Genomic DNA, 19,488 nt, shown 5'->3' on the forward strand with positions numbered 1-19,488 from the left:
GTTAAAGGTCACCGATTTTTCTATTTTTAGAACTCACACGTAAACAATAACACAACAACCACATGGATGACGATCAAGTTGTCAAAATGTAGCGTATATTAAATGTCGGAAAAAAATTCGGTGAACGACAAAATTGTCGTTTTGGTTGGAGGCATTGGCACCGCTTTAGCTGCTTACACCATCTACAAAATAGTAAACAGATATTTTGAAAACAACGATGGGAAGTTTTATAAAATAAAATGGAAGGTAACAACTGGTTATTAACTCCAAAGACCTATAATACACCTATTATAGGTCTTTGTTAACTCTTAAGGCAGTTTTCTATGGATTGCACACAAGGATCCCGTTTTACAAATGAACATTGCATCTCTAATGCAGGGTTTGAACACGTCCGCTGAAAAACAACAGCACAATAGCTTTGTCATCTACCATCTGAACTGATCAAGGACTTGGTCCAAAGACGTTACAGTAATTTCTTGTTTTTTAACACATGGACAACTCTGAAACTTTCGAAAATTATATAGATTACAGTAGAATGGAGTAAGCCCAATAAACAATTAATAATACATATATCTATTTTTTTTTCTAAGATACTAGGATCACTCATAATTAAACTTATTTATTATTTATTTTGTATTTCCTCTCTATGGTGAATGTCGACTGTGTTGTTTTATAGGGCGGAGCCATTCGGAGGAAGGTTGTAGTGCTTGGTTTGCCAGGTGCAGGCAAATCTAGACTGCTGCAGTGCTTCCAACCGGATCTGACACTTCACCAGGAGTTGCCCAATCCCGCCCCGACCATCGGCCTCAACATTGTCTCAGTAGGAATGTCAGGCATAGACTATCACTTCTTTGAAGGTGTGATAGCAATAGCATGCAGACATTATCCCTGTCCACAATAATAGTTTAGGGAAAACTAATATTAATTTATAAAATTATCAACTATCTTAGTTTCGTGGCTATTTTTATTCAAGTTATTTTAAACTATTAATTATGTTAATGGTAACAATTGTTCCATATTTTACCATTTATTTTATAATTGACGATACTTTCCGCTTTTATGGAATTTTCTTTTAAAATAACTTTTAATAGCAAAATTTCAGTTTGGACATAAGTGTCGTCCCAAATATACTGTGCTGACTGCGCAGTCAAATCTGTGATGACACTTTACGCACATGCATTAAGCTCCATTTTCCCAGGCCGAGGCTTATGTGTATTAATTTTCTACATCAAGGTGATCACATTGAGCACTGGCAGATGGACATCAGCGCGCTTGTCTGGCTGGTGGACAGCACGCAGCCGGAGACATTCCACCTATCCAGGGCTGCACTGCACGCATGTGTGTCCAGTTTTGACCACTTGGTTGCTATGGAGACCAAGGAATGCTCCCCGCCGTCCAGTCTTTACGGAGTACCAATTGTGGTGGTCGCGGCAAAGCAGGTGAGTAGTTCCAAATATGTTGTCTTCCACAGTGTCATGTGTCTCAAGCTTATTGCTTCTGTCTGTTTTTATATTCTTTATAAGTCTTTTATATGCATGTAGTATCATAACACTTAAAAATGATGTTAATTCTCTTCACTGAATACCAGTATATAAACAGATTGTTTGTTACCATGCACCGCATGTATTGTTATAATAAGTTGCAGACTATAAACAAGAGCACCGCCTTGCGGGTGCAGACCGCTCATCTATTTTCTTTTTAAAGGTGAAGGGACTCTCAATTTCAATCACAAAGGAGGGAGGGGTGGAGTGAAGAGGGGTGTATAGTGTGGGGGTGTGGACATTTATTACATTATCTTCCAAAAATGCAAAAAAAAATGAAAAAAAAAAAAAATCAGGGGGGGGGGGATTCTTGGGTGCGATGGTTGGACTTGGACAGTATTTCAAAAATAAAATAATAAAAATATTTTTTTATGTTTTTTAACCATTTCAAAAAAAAAAATTGGGGGGGGGGGGTGGGGGGGGGGTATAGTGTGAGGGTGTGGTGGTCATTTGTGAGATGATCTTAAAAAATAAAATAAAAAATAATAAATTTAGGGGGGGGGATTCGGGGAGAGGGGGGGGGGGGGGGGGGGGGAAGGGCACGGGGGATGGTTTGGGTGGAGTCTATTGTGGTATGTCAGGCAAGAGTAGTTTTGTCAAAGTATCAATCAAATCTAATCATAAATAAAGAAGTTATGGCAATTTTAGCAAAATTTAATAATTTGACCTTGAGAGTCAAGGTCATTCAAAGGTCAAGGTAAAATTCAACTTGCCAGGTACAGTAATCTCATGATAGCATGAAAGTATTTGAAGTTTGAAAGCAATAGCCTTGATACTTTAGAAGTAAAGTGGATCGAAACACAAAATTTAACCATATATTCACAGTTACTAAGTCAAAAAAGGGCCATAATTCTGTAAAAATGACAACCAGAGTTATGCAACTTGTCCTTTTACTGTACCCTTATGATAGTTTGCGAGTGTTCCAAGTATGAAAGCAATATCTATGATACTTTAGGGGTAAAGTGGACCAAAACACAAAACTTAACCAAATTTTCAATTTTCTAAGTAAATAGGGCCCATAATTCCGTCCAAATGCCAGTCAGAGTTACATAACTTTGCCTGCACAGTCCCCTTATGATAGTTAATAAGTGTTGCAAGTATGAAAGCAATAGCTTTGATACTGTAGGAATAAAGTGGACCTAAACACAAAACTTAACCAAAATTTTCAATTTTCTAAGTATAAAAAGGGCACATAATTCTGTCAAAATGCATGCTAGAGTTATCTAACTTTGCCTGCCCAGTCCCCTCATGATAGTAAGTAAGTGTACCAAGTTTGAATGCAATAGCATTGATACTTTCTGAGAAAAGTGGACCTAAACTTAACCGGACGTCGACGCTGATGCCGACGCCGAGGTGATGACAATAGCACATAAGTTTTTTTCAAAAAATAGATGAGCTAAAAATTATTGAAAACTATACTTGAGGCACACATATGAATGTCTGGAACGAAATACGCACATGTATTAATCCCAATTTTCCTAGAGTGCCACTCATATGCAAACTGCTGCAATTTGTCATGACTTGTTTCAGGACTTGCCTGGCAGCTCCTGCCCTGCTGTGCCACTCGTATGCAAACTGCTGCAATTTGTCATTACTTGTTTCAGGACTTGCCTGGCAGCTCCTGCCCTGCTGACATCCTGAAAGCCATGAAAACAGATGAATTCTCTTCCAGACATAAGGTCTATATTGTAGGGACACGCCTCCCTGCTACAGGGGGCAGGGCCGGACTGTGGAGATTATATGAGCTCATAGCATATGCACCTGTTAAGGCATTTAATCCTAACGAATGTTCCTCAGTAGATTGTTAAATAAGTAGCATTTTATCTTTGATAATAAGGACCAATTACTGTGGATGCTTAATCAATAGCTACATTAATATGTTTTTTTCTCTTAAATGCTTACATAAAATCAGCCGCTGTAATAAAAACTTACTGTACAGATATTATAATGTTTTCGGATTATCCACAGATAGGTGGATAAAAATTTTCCTTCAACAGTTTGATTATTCGTTTTGTTGTGTTTCCAAAGTATATCAAATTAATAATGTGCCATTTTCAAACTGCTTAATTCATTCTAAATAAGATTGTTCACATTTGATTTCTCAATACACTTATTTTATTATTTTTTAAACCAATAAACGATAAAAAACTAAGACACAAATATTCCATGTACACAATGCTTTCTATAATATAAATACAGTTTTGTCGTGACATTCTGATATTTCATGATACAACACATTTGAAGTAACCTTGCATTGAAATATTATCTTGTATTAAGTTTTCAAAACATTCTATAAATTGGTTAACCACACTTTGTTTTTGTTGCTTACTATTTCCTATAATGTACTGGTTTATATTCAACTGAATACTGCAGACTGCTTTTTTCATGAAGTGTCATTGTTTGTGCATTTTAACAGAAAAAGGACATTTATGATGTCAGTTCAGTTTTCATTAACATAGCGCTATTTGTATTTATCAAATTTCAGATTCAAATTAGTTGTAAGACATAATTTGTAAGAAACATACCACACTTGTGTACAGTTTCAGCCGTTTAAACATGTTGTGTTTTGACAAATATTTGTAATAATCAAGTCTAGGATTATAGAAACAATGTTTGTTTTTATGCTCCCCCAAAATTTGTTGGGGGAGCATATAGTCGCCGCTTCGTCTGTCCGTGCATGTGTCAGTCCGTGCACAATTTTTGTCCGGGCTATTTCTCAGAAATTAATGACCGGAATTCAATTAAACTTTATGGGAAGCTTCACTACCAAGAGGAGATATTATCAGCCGGTTCTGGTCGGATGATTTTTCACAGAGCTATGGCCCTTTGAAATTTTCTATAAACTGTACATATAGTGCAATTCTTGTCCCCCCAACTACTGACTGGAATTCAATGAAGCTTTATGGGAAGCTTAACTACCTTGAGGAGATGCGCATGTTATTAGTGGGTTCTGGTTAGATAATTTATTTAGAGAGTTATGTCCCTTTAAATTTTTAAGTTGCTTAACCATCCATCGTATTATTTTGTCCAAAGTTATGCTCCTCAAGACGTTTCCTTTTATCTGAACATATAGTGCAATATTGTGACAAAAAAAACTTTGGGGAGCATCACCCGCCTCCGACGGTTTCTTGTTTTGTCAATGATATAAAAATTGTACCGAAACTCTTATTACTCATCAGTGAGAAAATTAATGAATTCAGAAGAATGTTTCTTATTTGCATTGTTTATTTTATAGAGGATATTGGATTTTGTGGAATATCAATTTTAACTTACGATTGATCATCCCACAAATATTTTTTATATGATCACAAGTGAATTTAGATATTCCACCAAATCCAACATATTTTCTTTTTATTTATGCTTATGTACAAACAATTATTTTATAGTTTTGCTGAAATAATGGCGTTGTAACGTCATGAAAACGATGTCATTTCACAGTATAACAGTGAAAATTATCCAAAATTTTCACTGTTAATATTCGCTGTTTGAAACGGTAAATTTTCAGTTTTAATTCACTGATACTTCTCTATAATGTGTTCATCCCAATTGTTATGTGTTTTCTCACAGTTTAGCTCATGTAATAAGGTCTGTATTGATTTCGGTAATGCAAAACCTATTTAATAGTGAAGTAGTCTACTTTCTCCTGATATTTATCAAATTTTAGATGGAAACTGAAACATGACTTGGTATTCATTCAAGACACTAAGTCCTTTCATATGTCTTACCATATCTGCCCCATAACTTTGTGCCCAATAATTGTATGTATTGTTATCATTGCCATTTGTTTTACAGAGTGCAGGATCAATTGGTTTTTCAGGGGTTTACACACGGGCTGGACAAAATGTAAATACACCGTTAAGAAGTTTATTTTTGCAAATAGCTCAAGTTATTGAAATACATTTGCAAAAATCTTTAAAGCATACAAGACAGTTATTCTTGCAGTTTTTGCCGATATCTTAAGGTATAAGAATAAATCCTTACTACGTCTGAAATCGGTGACAAAAAATGTCACGTTGCGTGAAGCATGACCGTGTATTACACATCAAATTTTTTAACAAAAACACAGGCTTATTATATAAAGTAATTCTGATGTGTTTTAAATTGCCATAAGCAGCATAACAAGAGGGCCATGATGGCCCTGTATCGCTCCACTGTTTTTTTATGCGAAAAAAGCGTGCAATGTGCATGGGTTGAAATGTACTCAAGCATGTGACTTTCTCTTTCTATCCCTCGTCCCACTGGGCGCTTAAAGTTGGAAGGGTGAGCATTTTTATATATGGAAACGTTACTACGGTGTTAACTAAACAGACAAAAAAGCACGGGTTTTGTCGCACAGGTCCTTTGCTTATAACATAGGTACATTTATCTCTCCAAAAGATATTGTCGTTCTTTCTATTTCACATATTTTTATATACTGAAGATCAAATCTACGCATGTTCTACAAGATTAATGAAAGTTCCTTCATTCAATCATGAATCTTTTTCCAAAATTCCAAAAAGTGATTGTAGGTTTCAAAGTTTCTGTTACTTATATAGTTCATGACATATGCAAAATACATACCAAATTTGGTAGCCCTAGGCCCAATGTTTATGGACAGGAAGATTTTTAAAGTTTGCACAAAATAGGCTTTATATAAGCATATGTTCAGGGGCAGGGTCAAATTTGAGCCCAGGGGAATAATTTGAACAAATTTGGTAGAGGACTAATAGATGTCACTACATACCAATTTTAGTAGCCCTAGGCTCTATAATTATGAACAAGCAGATTTTTAAAGTTTGCACAAAATAGGCTTTATTTAAGCATATGTTCATTTTTGTGACCCCTGGGGCAGGTTCAAATTTGACCCCAGGGGCATAATTTGAAAAAAACTTGGCAGACAACTTTAAGATTTTAATACTTACCAAATTTGGTAGAAATAGGCAAAATGCTTATGGACAAGAAGATTTTTAAAGTTTGCACAAAATAGGCCCAATATAAGCATATGTTCAATTTTGTGACCCCTGGGGAACGGTCAAATTTGATCACAGGGGCTTAATTTGAACAAACTTGGTAGAGGACTATGGACGACGTATGACCCAGTGATCAGGGAAAAACTGTAAAGCGCCTTTGAACGCATATCTCGAGTATGAAAAGGGGGCTATATAAATATAAAAAAAATAATAAAATGCCATACACACAAAATAGGCCTTATTTAAGCGTATGTTCATTTTTGTGACCCCCGGGGCAGGGTCAAATTTGACCCCAGGGGCATTATTTGAACAAACTAAGTAGAGAACTATTAGATGTCACTACATACCAAATTTGGTAGCCCTACGGTTATGGACAGAAAGATTTTTAAAGTTTGCACAAAATAGGCTTTATATAAGCATTTGTTCATTTTTGTGACCCCCGGGGCAGGGTCCAATTTGACCCCAGGGGCATAATTTGAACAAAGTAGAGAACTATTAAATGTCACTACATACAAAATGTGGAAGCACTAGGCCCAATGGTTATGGACAAGAGAATTTTTAAAGTTTGCACAAAATAGGCTTTGTATAAGCATATGTTCAATTTATTGACCCCCGGGGCCGGGTCAAATTTGACCCCAGGGGCATAATTTGAAGAAATTTGGTAGAGGACTAATAGATGTCTCTACATACCAAATTTGATAGACCTAGGCCCAATGGTTATGGACGAGAAGATTTTGAAAGTTTTCACAAAATAGGCCTTATATTAGCATATGTTCAATTTTGTGACCCCCGGGGCAGGGTCAAATTTGATCCCAGGGGCATAATTTGAACCAATTTGAAAGAGGTTCATTCCAGGAACATTTGTGAGAAGTTTTATCACAATTGGACTTGTAGTTTAGGAGAAGATGTTTAAAGAAAAAGTTAACACACGGACGCACGACGGAAACAGGACCATGACATAAGCCCCGCTGGCCTCTGGCCAGTGGAGCTTAAAATCTGTCTTGTATGCACTAGTTGCAGTACTTAAGAAAAATTGATTTAAAAAGTTATTTGGAAAAAAAACACCACTTACTGGTGTGTTTTAAGCTTGTAACGTTTAATTGTGAACCCCACAAAGTCATGTGATCCTGCACCCTTTGTGGGAGCAGTGGTCTAATGGTAGGACGCTGGCTTAGGGATCGAGAGGTCCCGGGTTCGAATCCCGCCCTGACCACTGGAATTTCCTTGAGCAAGAAATTTATCCCACATCTGCTCCTCTCCACCCAGGTGTATAAATGGGTACCTGTGAGGAAAATAAGCCAATGTGCCATGGCTGCATACTGCGCCAAAATGTTAATGGACGACTTGTGACCCAGTGATCGGGGAAAAACATGTAAAGCGCCTTTGAACGCACACGCGAGTATGAAAAGGGCGCTATATAAATGTGGTATATAAAAAAAATTAAGGAAGAAGATTTTCATGAAAATTTGCTTCAAAATTAAGGTCGCAGATACAATGTGAAGAGGGAATTATTCAGTGACGCCTGCTCAAGGTATATGTCACACTTCAACGTCACATATCAAAACCTCCATTTTACGTGTGCTTCTTATCTACTTTGCTTTTTCAATGATTTTCATGAAAGTCATCCCAACAATCCACGTCATTGAGGCGATGTGCAGAACGCATGGAGATTTCATGCCAACTTTTACCAAAGACACATGCAGTTGTTTATGACAAATATCCAGTTGGTCAAATGTTATGTTTTTTTGCATCTTCTTCGTTCCTGGACATTTCAAATTGCTCATGAAAACTTCGACAATAAAATGTAACTAAGTAAAGTAAGCATGCTTTGTCAACTATTGTATAGTCTACATGGTTTCAGCAGTTTATTTACATGGATTAAAATGTGTCTACCTCTCCCATGATCTATCCATGTCACTGCGAAGGTTTTAGGCCTGTAAGTTTTGTTAAAAGACAGGTACACATGCGATCAGTGATCTAGTGTTTATAATGTGGCATGTATGGCTGTATGCCTTTCTTTTAAGAAATGATATTAACTGAAGGTATTTATTAATTGAGATCAACAACTTGGGACAAAATTGAGTACCCTTAAGTTTCATAATAAAGGCAGATCAACATTTGATACAAAATTTGGCATATCTTTTATCACAGGTGCCGGTCAACTCGTACCTAAGTCAACTCGCACGGTAGCAAACTCGCACGTTTTTTTGGTCAAGTCGCAGGTGTATTTTTATCACAGTCTAAAATATGACAACACCATTCATATGCGATAATTAGTTTATTCGATCTTAAATGAAACAGACAAAATATATCAAACATGTTTCAATAAATTAAATCAAAATATCACAGTATTATTTGTTCCATTTATGTATTCCCACAAATAGGTACATTTTATAACCAATTCATGAACATAAATTCCTAAATTTATTGTTATATACCAACATAAAGTATTTACAGCAAACTGCAAGTTTTCTGACAGCAGATGTTTGCTTTTGAAGCATACGAGAATCGGACATTGCCCTTAAATGTTTATTGGTAAAAGATGCTACACAATACGCACACACATGTTACTCTTTGGGATTCAATCACAAAGGTTAAAAAGTCATGAAGTGCATTTTCTGCAGTTATTACACACAATCTTTGCTGTTTAACTCTTTCCCACTCAAAAACAAAGTGAAGATGGCTACCGGTATATGCAACCAGCATAAAATTGGAACAGCCTTCAAGTAAGTCGCATCTTAGGGTTGGAAAGTAAGCGTTAAGCACTTGAATCTAACCAGAATTGTCTGTAATTTAATTTGATTATCTAAGGGACTACAAACGGGTTAAAATGCCTTATCTGAGTAGTAAAGGCATATGTAGAGGCCTGCCTAGAGCTGTGTGACTATCAGGTTGGGCAGCCCATAGCAGACCATGTTAAACCAGGACCTCGCCTGCCTAGAGCTGTGTGACTATCAGGTTGGGCAGCCCATAGCAGACCATGTTAAACCAGGACCTCTGGGCATCCACACTTTCCTCCACTGTCGACGTCTTATCACTGAACAGCGACCTGTCTGTCAACGAATCCTCCATCACACTCTTCACATCTTCTTCCTTGTCTTTCTCATTCTTGCCCCCAGCGTCTGCTCCCTCAGGTGGTGCGGTTTCTTCCGGTTTGGGTAACTTGCGACGATGAGGGGCAAACAGCATCCTTGCACATTCACCCGTAGACATGCCGCCCTCTAACAGATCTGTGCACATACAAAATAGATATCAACATAGTTTCAATGAATTATGTTCCAGTCTTGAGATATTGCATAGGTACAAATTAGTTTTCACAGGGTAATAAACTCCCTTAAAAGTAATTTGAGCATAAAAACATGAATATATTTGAAATTATCTATACTATATGCACATGTCAAGGGATATAAATTAACTTAAGTAAAAAAAATAGCTGGGCTTTAACCTGTTAAGCTGTCATGTATATTAGGCAGAAATAATTGTCATCAGTAGGTTTACTATGACTTATAATTTAAATTGTTCCCCAGCGATGCAAATAGATTTGTAAGTATTTGACAAAGGAAGGCACCCCTTTACATTCTATAGACTGTGTTATATTTGAAAAACAAATTGTGATTTATGGACTAATAAATTAGTCATATTTGGTATTAACTTCCCCTACATCATTCTTCATGTAAAACATTTTTTAAGGACATTATCACCAGGGGTAGCCTGTGTATATTCGAACACTGAACATATACTTGGTTCTCAGTCTATTGTTTGTTCTAAAGTCTAGGTATGGGTTGGTGAATATGGGCCCCGGAGTTTAGATGCATAGGAAGTAGACCAAGGGAGCCCTAACCATAATTGATTAATCGAATGATTGATTGAGTGAGTGATTGAATTACCATGCATGTGAATAACATAGTTGTTTTGTGCCTGATAAAAAATGAAAACATGAGTTTAACTCTTTCCCATCAGAGGCAAAGTGAAAATGGCTATATGTGTGAGTTACCCGCAGGCTGTCCAGGTTTTATGCTAAGTGCTGCTAATTAAGTTGAAAATCAAGCCTTAAAAACATGAATTTTATAAAAAAAAGTCTTTATTTTAATTTAATTTTGTAAGAAACAACAAATGCTGTGAGTGGGAAAGGGTAAATTCTAACTTGATTTGACATATATGTCTGCAATTGTTATCAGATATGATATTACAAAGAAATGGGGCTGATATTACAAAGAAATGGGGCTACTTTGTACCTTTCATGTTGGTGTTGAGTTTGCTAGCGTTCTCGGCCAGCGTGCAGTGCCACTGATTTCCCATGATGCATTTGATGCCAGACAGGCTCGCCAATATGGCCGTCTCCACAGGTTTCTCCAGTGCCAGCGTTATGGAGCTGAAATATTCATGGAGAAAAAACACAATAAAATTGTGTAACAAAGAAATAAAAACTATCTTTCCAATAGAGAACACATAAGTACATAAAGGAATTTTCTGCTGTACAAAAAATTATTATTTGCAATTGAATAAAACTTTTCTTTTGTTTTTTTTCTGGTACAACTACAGTCAGTCAACCAGTTTAGAATAACCTGGCAAAAAGCGTTAATTCTTTTAACCACAATAATTTCTTTCCAGATTTAGTGTCAACGTGAGAAGTTGTAAAAATAAAGGGTTAAATTTATTTTGTATGATAACAGGTTAGGCCAGACGGCATATGCATTTTTTTGTCAAAAATAGCCAATAAAAGTTCACCCTTAGGAAAATAATTAAATATAATTCAACTTTCAGAATAAGTATTTCAAAACATTGTCATGGCATTTGTTTTCAATCAGCAAAAAAGTTGATTGGAAAATAATAAAGCCTTCTATATCCATATGCACATTTCAAAGCATAACTCATTCAATCAGTTCCGGTTAACTTTTTGCCACATTTATAAGCATAATACAAAAGCTTTCTTGCTAAAACTGTGTTGATTTATTCCTTTACCTAATGTAAACCTCAGACACTTAACATTTTGTTTTTATTGGGGCATTATAGAAAATTAAATTCAAATTAATCAGAACTGCTGATTATCCAGAACTGGTTGACAAACTGTATTTCTGAACTTTTCTCCTAGTTGTTTATTCCTCAACGTTTTTATCTGTTTTGAAAAAAGATAAGATATACTTCATTTAGGAGCTGTAAACATTATCAGTTAATTTGTAAGGGAATAATTTTTTTTTTTCTCTAAATCATAAAAAGATTGGATGATCCAATATTAAATCAAGATCCATTATGGAATTAACTGAGTTCAACAGATATGAGCCTCCCCCTGTGCAAGCAGGGTTTGATGCATGTGCGTAATGTGCAGTCCTCAGGCTAATCAGGGACAACATTTTCCTCATTTATGGTATTTTTTATTTCGATGAAATGTCTTCTTAGCAAAAATCCAGGTTATGTGGAAAGGTTCATACCTGATTAGCCTGCGCAGACTGCACATACAATGTATTTTAGTTAATTTATGCACATGCACTAAATCCCGTTATTCCCAGATCGTGGCTCACATACAGAAAACATGGCCTCCTGCCCGTACCTCTTGAGCACGTCCACCTTGGACTGACGGGTGAAGCTCTGGGTGGTCTGGGCCATGTCCATGGAGTACAGCAGCATACATTCTGCAATATATGATCGATAGATTGTGTCAAATAAACATTCTGACCATGTTTCATCTAGATTGAGTAAAAAGTGTAGCCTGTAGAGTGGTAACAAGCTAAAGGTTGACAACTCTCACCACCTCACAGATTGATCACAATAGCTCAACATGTGCACTATTTTAAAAAAGCTTAACTAAACTGTACACCCACAAAAACAATAACAAATGAGTGAAAAACATATTGTAATGGCAAAAATATCTTGCAATGCATGTTTGTGGAATCTTGTTCTTGGAAAATGATTCATAATTCATGTGCCTAAAGTGTTGTCCCACTTGGCTTTAATAGACTTAACAGATTTCTTTCTTTATAGGAAGTCTCCTTTACAAAACTTCAGTCTAGGTGGAAAGTGTCGTCCTTTGTTATCATGTGCCAACTGCAAAGGCTTAGAATCTGGGACAACACTTTGCACACATGCATTAAGCCCTGGTTTCTCAGAGCAAGACTCGTACAAAAGTATTATCACAGCTATTCCTGATACCTACCCGGTACATTAAGTGCGGAGAGTTTTGCAGGCGGTATGTAGGAGAGGAGTCGCTCCATGCCATAGAAGATGAATGAGCTGTTCTCTATCAGGTAGATCTCCCACTCACCCACACTGAGGGATACAGACAATATTCAGGTGAACAATCATGAATTAAAGAGTTTAAATTTAATATCAATGGATTATTGGAGAAATTCATCCTTGTTAAAGGGGCCTTTTAACAGATTTTGGCATGTATTGAAGCTACATGTAGTCATTAAATGCTTTATATTGATAAATTGAAACCTTTGACATTAAAATCTCGATTAAAAGACAAAAATACAATTAAACAAGAGGGCCATGATGGCCCTGAATCACTCACCTGACTAACCAAATACAATACCAACCCAGTTTTCATCAAGATAAACATTCTGACCAAATTTCATAAAGATTGGATAAAAACTGTGACCTCTATTGTCTACACAAGGTTTTTCTAATATTTGACCTTTTGACCTAGTTTTTGACCCCAGGTGACCCAAATACAATCCCAACCCAGATTTCATCAAGACAAACATTCTGACCAAATTTCATGAAGATTGTGTGAAAAATGTGACCTCCATTGTCTACACAAGGTTTTTCTATTATTTGACCTAGTGACCTAGTTTTTGACCCCAGATGACCAAAATACAATCCCAACCCAGATTTCATCAAGATAAACATACTGACCAAATTTCATGAGGATTGGATGAAAACTGACACCTCTATTGTCTATACAAGGTTTTTCTATTATTTCACCTAATGACCTAGTTTTTTACATAGTGACCTAGTTTTTGACCCCAGATGACCCAAATACAATCCCAACCCAGATTTCATCAAGATAAACATTCTGACCAAATTTCATAAAGATTGGATGAAAACTGTGACCTCTACTGTCTACACAAACAAATTGCTGAAGGTTTTTCTATTATTTGACCTAGTGACCTAATTTTTGACCTCAGATGACCCAAATACAATCCCAACCCAGATTTCATCAAGATAAACATTTTGACCAAATTTCATAAGATTGGATGAAAACTGCGACCTTTATTGTCTACACAAGGTTTTTCTATTATTTGACCTACCGGTAGTTTTTGACCGCAGATGACCGAAATACATTCCCTAACCAGATTTCATCAAGATAAACATTCTGTCCAAATTTCATAAAGACTGAATGAAAACTGCGACCTCTATTGTCTACACAAGGTTTTTTCTATTATTTGACCTAGTTTTTTACCTTGTGACCTAGTTTTGACCTCAGATGACCCCTAATACAATCCCAGCCCCGATTTCATCAAGATAAACATTCTGACCAAATTTCATAAAGATTGGATGAAAACTGTTACCTCTACTGTCTACACAAAAAATTTGTTGATGGACGCATGCACACACGCAGGCACACACAACGGACGCCGGACATCACACGGTCACATAAGCTCACCACGTCACTTTGTGACAGGTGAGCTAAAAAAGAAAAAAAAGTAAGCCTCAACTGGGCTCCAACCACTGACCCCTGTAGTCCTGGAGTAAAGTCTCCCGATTAGACCTCTCGACCATCCATACTCCTGCTATATGATTGGATCTATTTTTTACTTATATAAGCAACCCTCGTAGTTTCACAAAATATAATGTCAACAACAGAACTTTCCAAATTATTCAATCGTTTCGCGTTGCAACGCTTTATAATATTCAGGTTTTCAAATCGTCAAAAGATGCATATAATGGTTATTTTAGAGCATGGTAAATGTTCAGTATTACTATTTCCTCACATATATCATTAACTAGGTAAAACCAAAATTTGCGAATCTGAAACACCTTTTTAAAATTTTATCAATTTATCAAAACGTGAAAAGGCCCCTTGGCTGCAACCAAAAGCACTCATGATTTTACAAAAGTGGTATTCACAAACATAATAGTAATGATTGTATAATACCACTAAACCCAGGATGCAGCAGAAAAGAACCTGAAAGTAGCTTACTTTCAAATGGTGACTTTTTTTTATATATTTTTTTCGGAAACATTTATCTGAAACTAAGTTATCATAAAATTTGAAGAACTCTTAAAATTGCCACAGTGCATGGCATTTGCATCCCCTTAAAATTAATATTTATTTGATGCTGGTAAGTATATTTACTAAATAGGGAGTTTTTAATTATAAGAAAACATTAATATATGTTTATAACTTGATCATAATATTAGGATTCAACAAAAATCCATTTGGGAAGTAACTTTTTCTAGGCACTGACTTCCAGGGATGCAAAAATTTAGGAAAACCTCAAACACTGGTTAAATAAGGATTGTTCATGGTAGAAACATATATGCATCTAAATATGCCTACAAATTCTACTGGTCTTAGACAAATGGGTGCCCTATTCCCAAAACAGCACATATCTAATCAATGCATTTCCTTTCAGCAAGATTTGGTAACCTGTCTTAACACCTTTCAACGCAATTTCTTAATTTCTTAAATATTTTTAAGTGTGTTAACATGATTCACTTTTTTGCATTAGAATAAAATGTACAAACATTTCATTATGGTACTATATATAAAAAGATTTAAATGACAATTGTTTGTGAAATAAAATAAAAATGAACCAGTCATGATCAATGTGCCTATGTTGTTTCATGGTCCTAGGCGTAAGCATTCTTGAGTTATCATCCGGAAACCATTTTACTATTTCGAGTCACTGTGACCTTGACCTTTGACCTAGTGAACTGAAATCAATAGGGATCATCTGCCAGTCATGATCAATGTACCTATAAAGTTTCATGATTCTAGGCCTAAGCATTCTTGAGTTATCATCCGGAAACCAATTTACTATTTCAAGTCACTGTGACCTTGACCTTTGACCTAGTGACCTGAAAATCAACAGGGGTCATCTGCCAGTCATGAGCAACGTACCTATGAACTTTCAGGATCCTAGGCCTAAGTGTTCTTGAGTTATCATCCGAAAACCATCTGGTGGACGGACCAACGAACCGACCGACATGTGAAAACAATATACCCCCTCTTCTTCGAAGGGGGGCATAATTAAATTTAATACAATATCATCAAATTTATAACAGTTACAAGACTTCATACAATAAGCAAATTAAGCCAGTTATTTTCGATCTGAATGAAGACTTTATGAGAAATCATGGCCACATACCTCGGTGTGTGTTCCTCGCCCATCACTCCCAGCCACCGAGGTGTGAACTGCTGCTCATAGGTCTCCAGAACCTTTTTGAACACGCTTATAGGCTTGTTCTCCTCTGCAAAAAATAACCATGGAAGACTATTTCAACCATAAGTACACTCAATGTGGAAATAAATGTTCTACAATAATTGTGTTGCTGTACAGTGTTATCAACAAAACTTCAGACATTTGTATTTTCAGGAATATTGTTACTCCTTCTTTTTCTCAGATTGTTTTCCTTTCAATGTCACATTAGTTTTACAAACGAGTCAGTCTCTGAAAACCCCCCAGATTGAATGCATGTGCGTAAAATATCAGTCTAATCAGGCTAATCCTTTGCCAAAAAAAATTCTATAAAAGAGGAAAGTGTCATCCCTGATAAGCCTGTGTAGCCTGCACATGGTAATCTGGGATGATACTTTACACACATGCATTAAGCCCTGTTTTCTCAGAGCACAGCTCAAATAAAGTGTTTGGCTTATCTAATTAAATGCAGTTCCAAAATCACAGCCATGAATTCAAGCACAGCATTCCTATTACTACTTATCTATTACTTAATGTGAATTGGTATCTTGTCAAATTGCAAAGGAGACACTTGCCTGTTTCTGCACAGTCCAGATGAGGATCTACGATAACTAGGGAGTTGTTAAGGTCAGGCAAGTCGTATATGTACAATTTATTGTAAATTTTTTCATATCAGCTTATATTCACATTGTCAAACAAAAGGTCTTGCAGATACATCTATTAAATAAACAGATGTCCCACATGTTTGCAATACCTTTACTTGGTTTAAGAAAGACTTCAGTGTCCTTTTTAATAAAACGAACAAGACATTTAAAACTAGAGCTTTGTCACAGACATGACGAATACCCCCACATGCCGCATTGACAAAGAATAGTTTGCATGTTGTCTTCACAAAAAACAGCGAACACCATGCTCAATGTTAAAAATGCACCAAGTGACCCTGTGACCTTGTTTTTGGACCTGGCATGGCCCATGTTCGAACTTGGCCTAAACATTATCTAGATTACAACTTCTGACCAAGTTTGGTGTAGCTCGCATGAAAACTACTTGTGTTAGAGAGCGGACACCACGCTCAATGTTTAAAACGACCCGGCATGACCCATATTCCAACTTGACCTAAACGTCATCTAGATACAACATCTGACCAAGTTTGGGTGAAGATCGGATGAAAACAACTTGAAATAGAGAGCTGACACTTCATACGGACCGACAGACTGACCGACCGACAGACAAGCTCACTCGTATATACCCCCCCTAAACTTTGTTTGTGGTGGTATAAAAAGTGAACATTAAACCCCGGATCCTTGTTAAAACAACCTTCTTTTGACAATACAAAATTTTTCTATTGCCATTTCTATGTAATTTGATTTTAAAGCGTCATGTGGAAGTTAATTCACCCAAAATATGTTGATGTATTAAAATAATGCATATTCATTCTCTTAAGGATGATATCGTTCTCATATCAATGTTACATTGGTGTAATCATAGATATATAGAATGCCAATTTCATTTGATTCCTGCCCTCCAGTGGTATTCAAAATTATGCAAACATAAAAAAGCCTATTTCAATAGAAATACCAAAAGGAAAGTCAAGTTATTGATAATCTATAGCAAAAACTTCATGTTCTATTCATTAATAAAGATTTTACAACAACTACTCATTTTCCCACACCCCCTTAAAGTATGTGTGACATATGCATGAATCAACCATTCAATACATACCATAAAGATGATATATTTTAGAAAGATATAATTCACCTTCAATATGCCCTTTAAGTGACATCTATGATAACTTTGTGAAAATACAAATCCATTTTAACAATACATATATAACACTATTTGCTTTTTAAAGACACCCTAAATCGATACCAGGTACCAGTATGGTTGACATCAAATATAATTTCTTACATTGATTTCCTTTGTAAATACATTAAAAATAATGAGAGAATTAAAAAATCAAATAAGCTCAAAACAAAAACCAATCTCAATTGTGAACAAGCAAATTCGTTGAATTGATATCCCCCGCCAAATGCTTCTGGACACAAGTGTTATATTGACACTAAAAAAAATGCATTTTTTCAATGATACAAAGGGCCATAACTCCGTTATTAACAGAAGGTGTACAATGCCATTTGGCGTGCATCATCCTCTTATCCATATATATACTCATACCAAGTTTCAATGAAATCCGCCAAAGCACTTCCAAGATATGGCTCCGGACACAAAAGTGCCGGACGGACGGAAAGACGGACGGAAAGACGGAAGGACAACGCCAAAACAATATCCCTCCGCCTATGGCGGCGGATAACAAGGTTTGATCACAAAGTAAAGGATACATCTAAAGTTCATAGTGTCTACAGGAATGTTCCAGGGGTTGCCAGGGCGGTTGAGAGGAATCTGAAAACAAAATCACTGCAAAAACACTAGCATCATGGATAGTCTATTTAATTTACTGAAAAAAAGACTGATGAAACAACACTTTTATCTTTCTAACTGTCTTGTATATTGTAGATGTACAATGTACCTTATTGTTTTGTAAACATTATTTGAATGACCATGAATTAAAACATGAGCAAATGTTTGAGGGATGGGAGCTCACAATCTTTGCCATTTTCTTGCTGGCATCTCTCAGGCCTGGTATCCTGGAGAAGGGCTGGTCCCCTCCCTTGGCCTTCACCTTCTTGGCTGCCGCTGCAGCGTCCTCACCTGAGGTCAAAGGTCAAACGATGAAATACATGCAAGTAATTTGCAAGAATGTATCTGGTTTCTTCTACAAATGCATAATATGTAAATGCACAGAAATTAACATTCAACTTAATCCACTATTGATTCTTTGACCAAGTAAGTGAATACTGACCCTAACAAAATGCTTGTTTGGTATGATTTACTAAAATATTTTTTTATGGAAAGATTGGAAAACAAAGTTGAGAACATAAATGAAAATGTAGCATATTAACTTAGGCAGCTTATGGTGGCTATAAAAAGGCAAAGAACAATAAAGCTTGGAAAACCGGGCCTCATGCATGTGCATAAGGTGGCGTACCATATCAGCCTGTGCTGAATCAGGCACGATAATTTACCCCAAAACTGGACTTTTGCTAAGAAAAGAATTCATTTTACGAAAAATACCATAAAGACGAAAGTGTCCTCCCTGATTAGCGTGTGCTGATTGCAACGGCTAATCTGGGACAACACTTTACGCACATGCATTAAGATCTGTTTTCCCATTTAGTGATGCTGAAATAAATTATGCAACCAATACAATAAGAACCTGAAAACAACATCGAAACCGATGGAATCAGAGCCAATCAAGCAATAATGCACATACAAATATTCCACCTCTGGATGGGGCACACAAGGTGGGGTTGGGGTTGAATGGACATCAACTGATCAAGGGGACTATTATTGTTTATGTTTTTCTTTAAAAATACAACAACATTCCTTTCTGGAACCATATCAGTTAATGCGGCTTTAGACGTAAGAATGATTAGGTCTGTTGGTAGATTGTTTGGAAAGCATCATTGTTTTAACTAAATACCTCCAGAGACAGCATTGCTCATTCATTAACACATGTCTGATATTGATTTGTAATAAGTAACATGGTCACTTAAACAAATGTATAATATGCAAATG

The 19,488-nt window shown here is 36.3% G+C and overlaps 2 protein-coding genes across 3 annotated transcripts; one reads left to right on the forward strand and one right to left on the reverse strand.

Annotated features, from left to right (window-relative positions):
* Nucleotides 1-30: 30 nt before the first annotated feature.
* Nucleotides 31-3,851, forward strand: LOC127841259 (ADP-ribosylation factor-like protein 4D). Its single transcript, XM_052369940.1, has 4 exons — nt 31-246; nt 677-857; nt 1,234-1,439; nt 3,146-3,851. The coding sequence occupies exons 1-4, from the start codon at nt 103-105 to the stop codon at nt 3,347-3,349; spliced, it is 735 nt and encodes a 244-aa protein (XP_052225900.1). The 5' UTR covers nt 31-102; the 3' UTR covers nt 3,350-3,851.
* Nucleotides 3,852-8,753: 4,902 nt separating this feature from the next.
* Nucleotides 8,754-18,779, reverse strand: LOC127841258 (uncharacterized). Of its 2 annotated transcripts, XM_052369939.1 has the most exons (9): nt 18,455-18,779; nt 18,192-18,252; nt 16,431-16,466; nt 15,805-15,907; nt 12,642-12,754; nt 12,039-12,120; nt 10,726-10,862; nt 9,449-9,720; nt 8,754-9,381 (listed from the first exon to the last, which is right to left on the reverse strand). In XM_052369939.1, exons 1-9 carry the CDS (start codon nt 18,464-18,466, stop codon nt 9,361-9,363), a joined length of 837 nt encoding a protein of 278 aa, XP_052225899.1. In that variant the 5' UTR covers nt 18,467-18,779; the 3' UTR covers nt 8,754-9,360. The 2 variants fall into 2 exon arrangements, with proteins under 2 accessions (XP_052225899.1, XP_052225898.1); XM_052369938.1 differs by having other exon boundaries at nt 8,754-9,720; nt 18,455-18,775.
* Between the last annotated feature and the right edge of the window lie 709 nt (nt 18,780-19,488).

Source organism: Dreissena polymorpha, chromosome 8 (assembly GCF_020536995.1).
Source record: "Dreissena polymorpha isolate Duluth1 chromosome 8, UMN_Dpol_1.0, whole genome shotgun sequence".
NCBI classification, from domain to species: Eukaryota; Metazoa; Mollusca; class Bivalvia; order Myida; family Dreissenidae; genus Dreissena; species Dreissena polymorpha.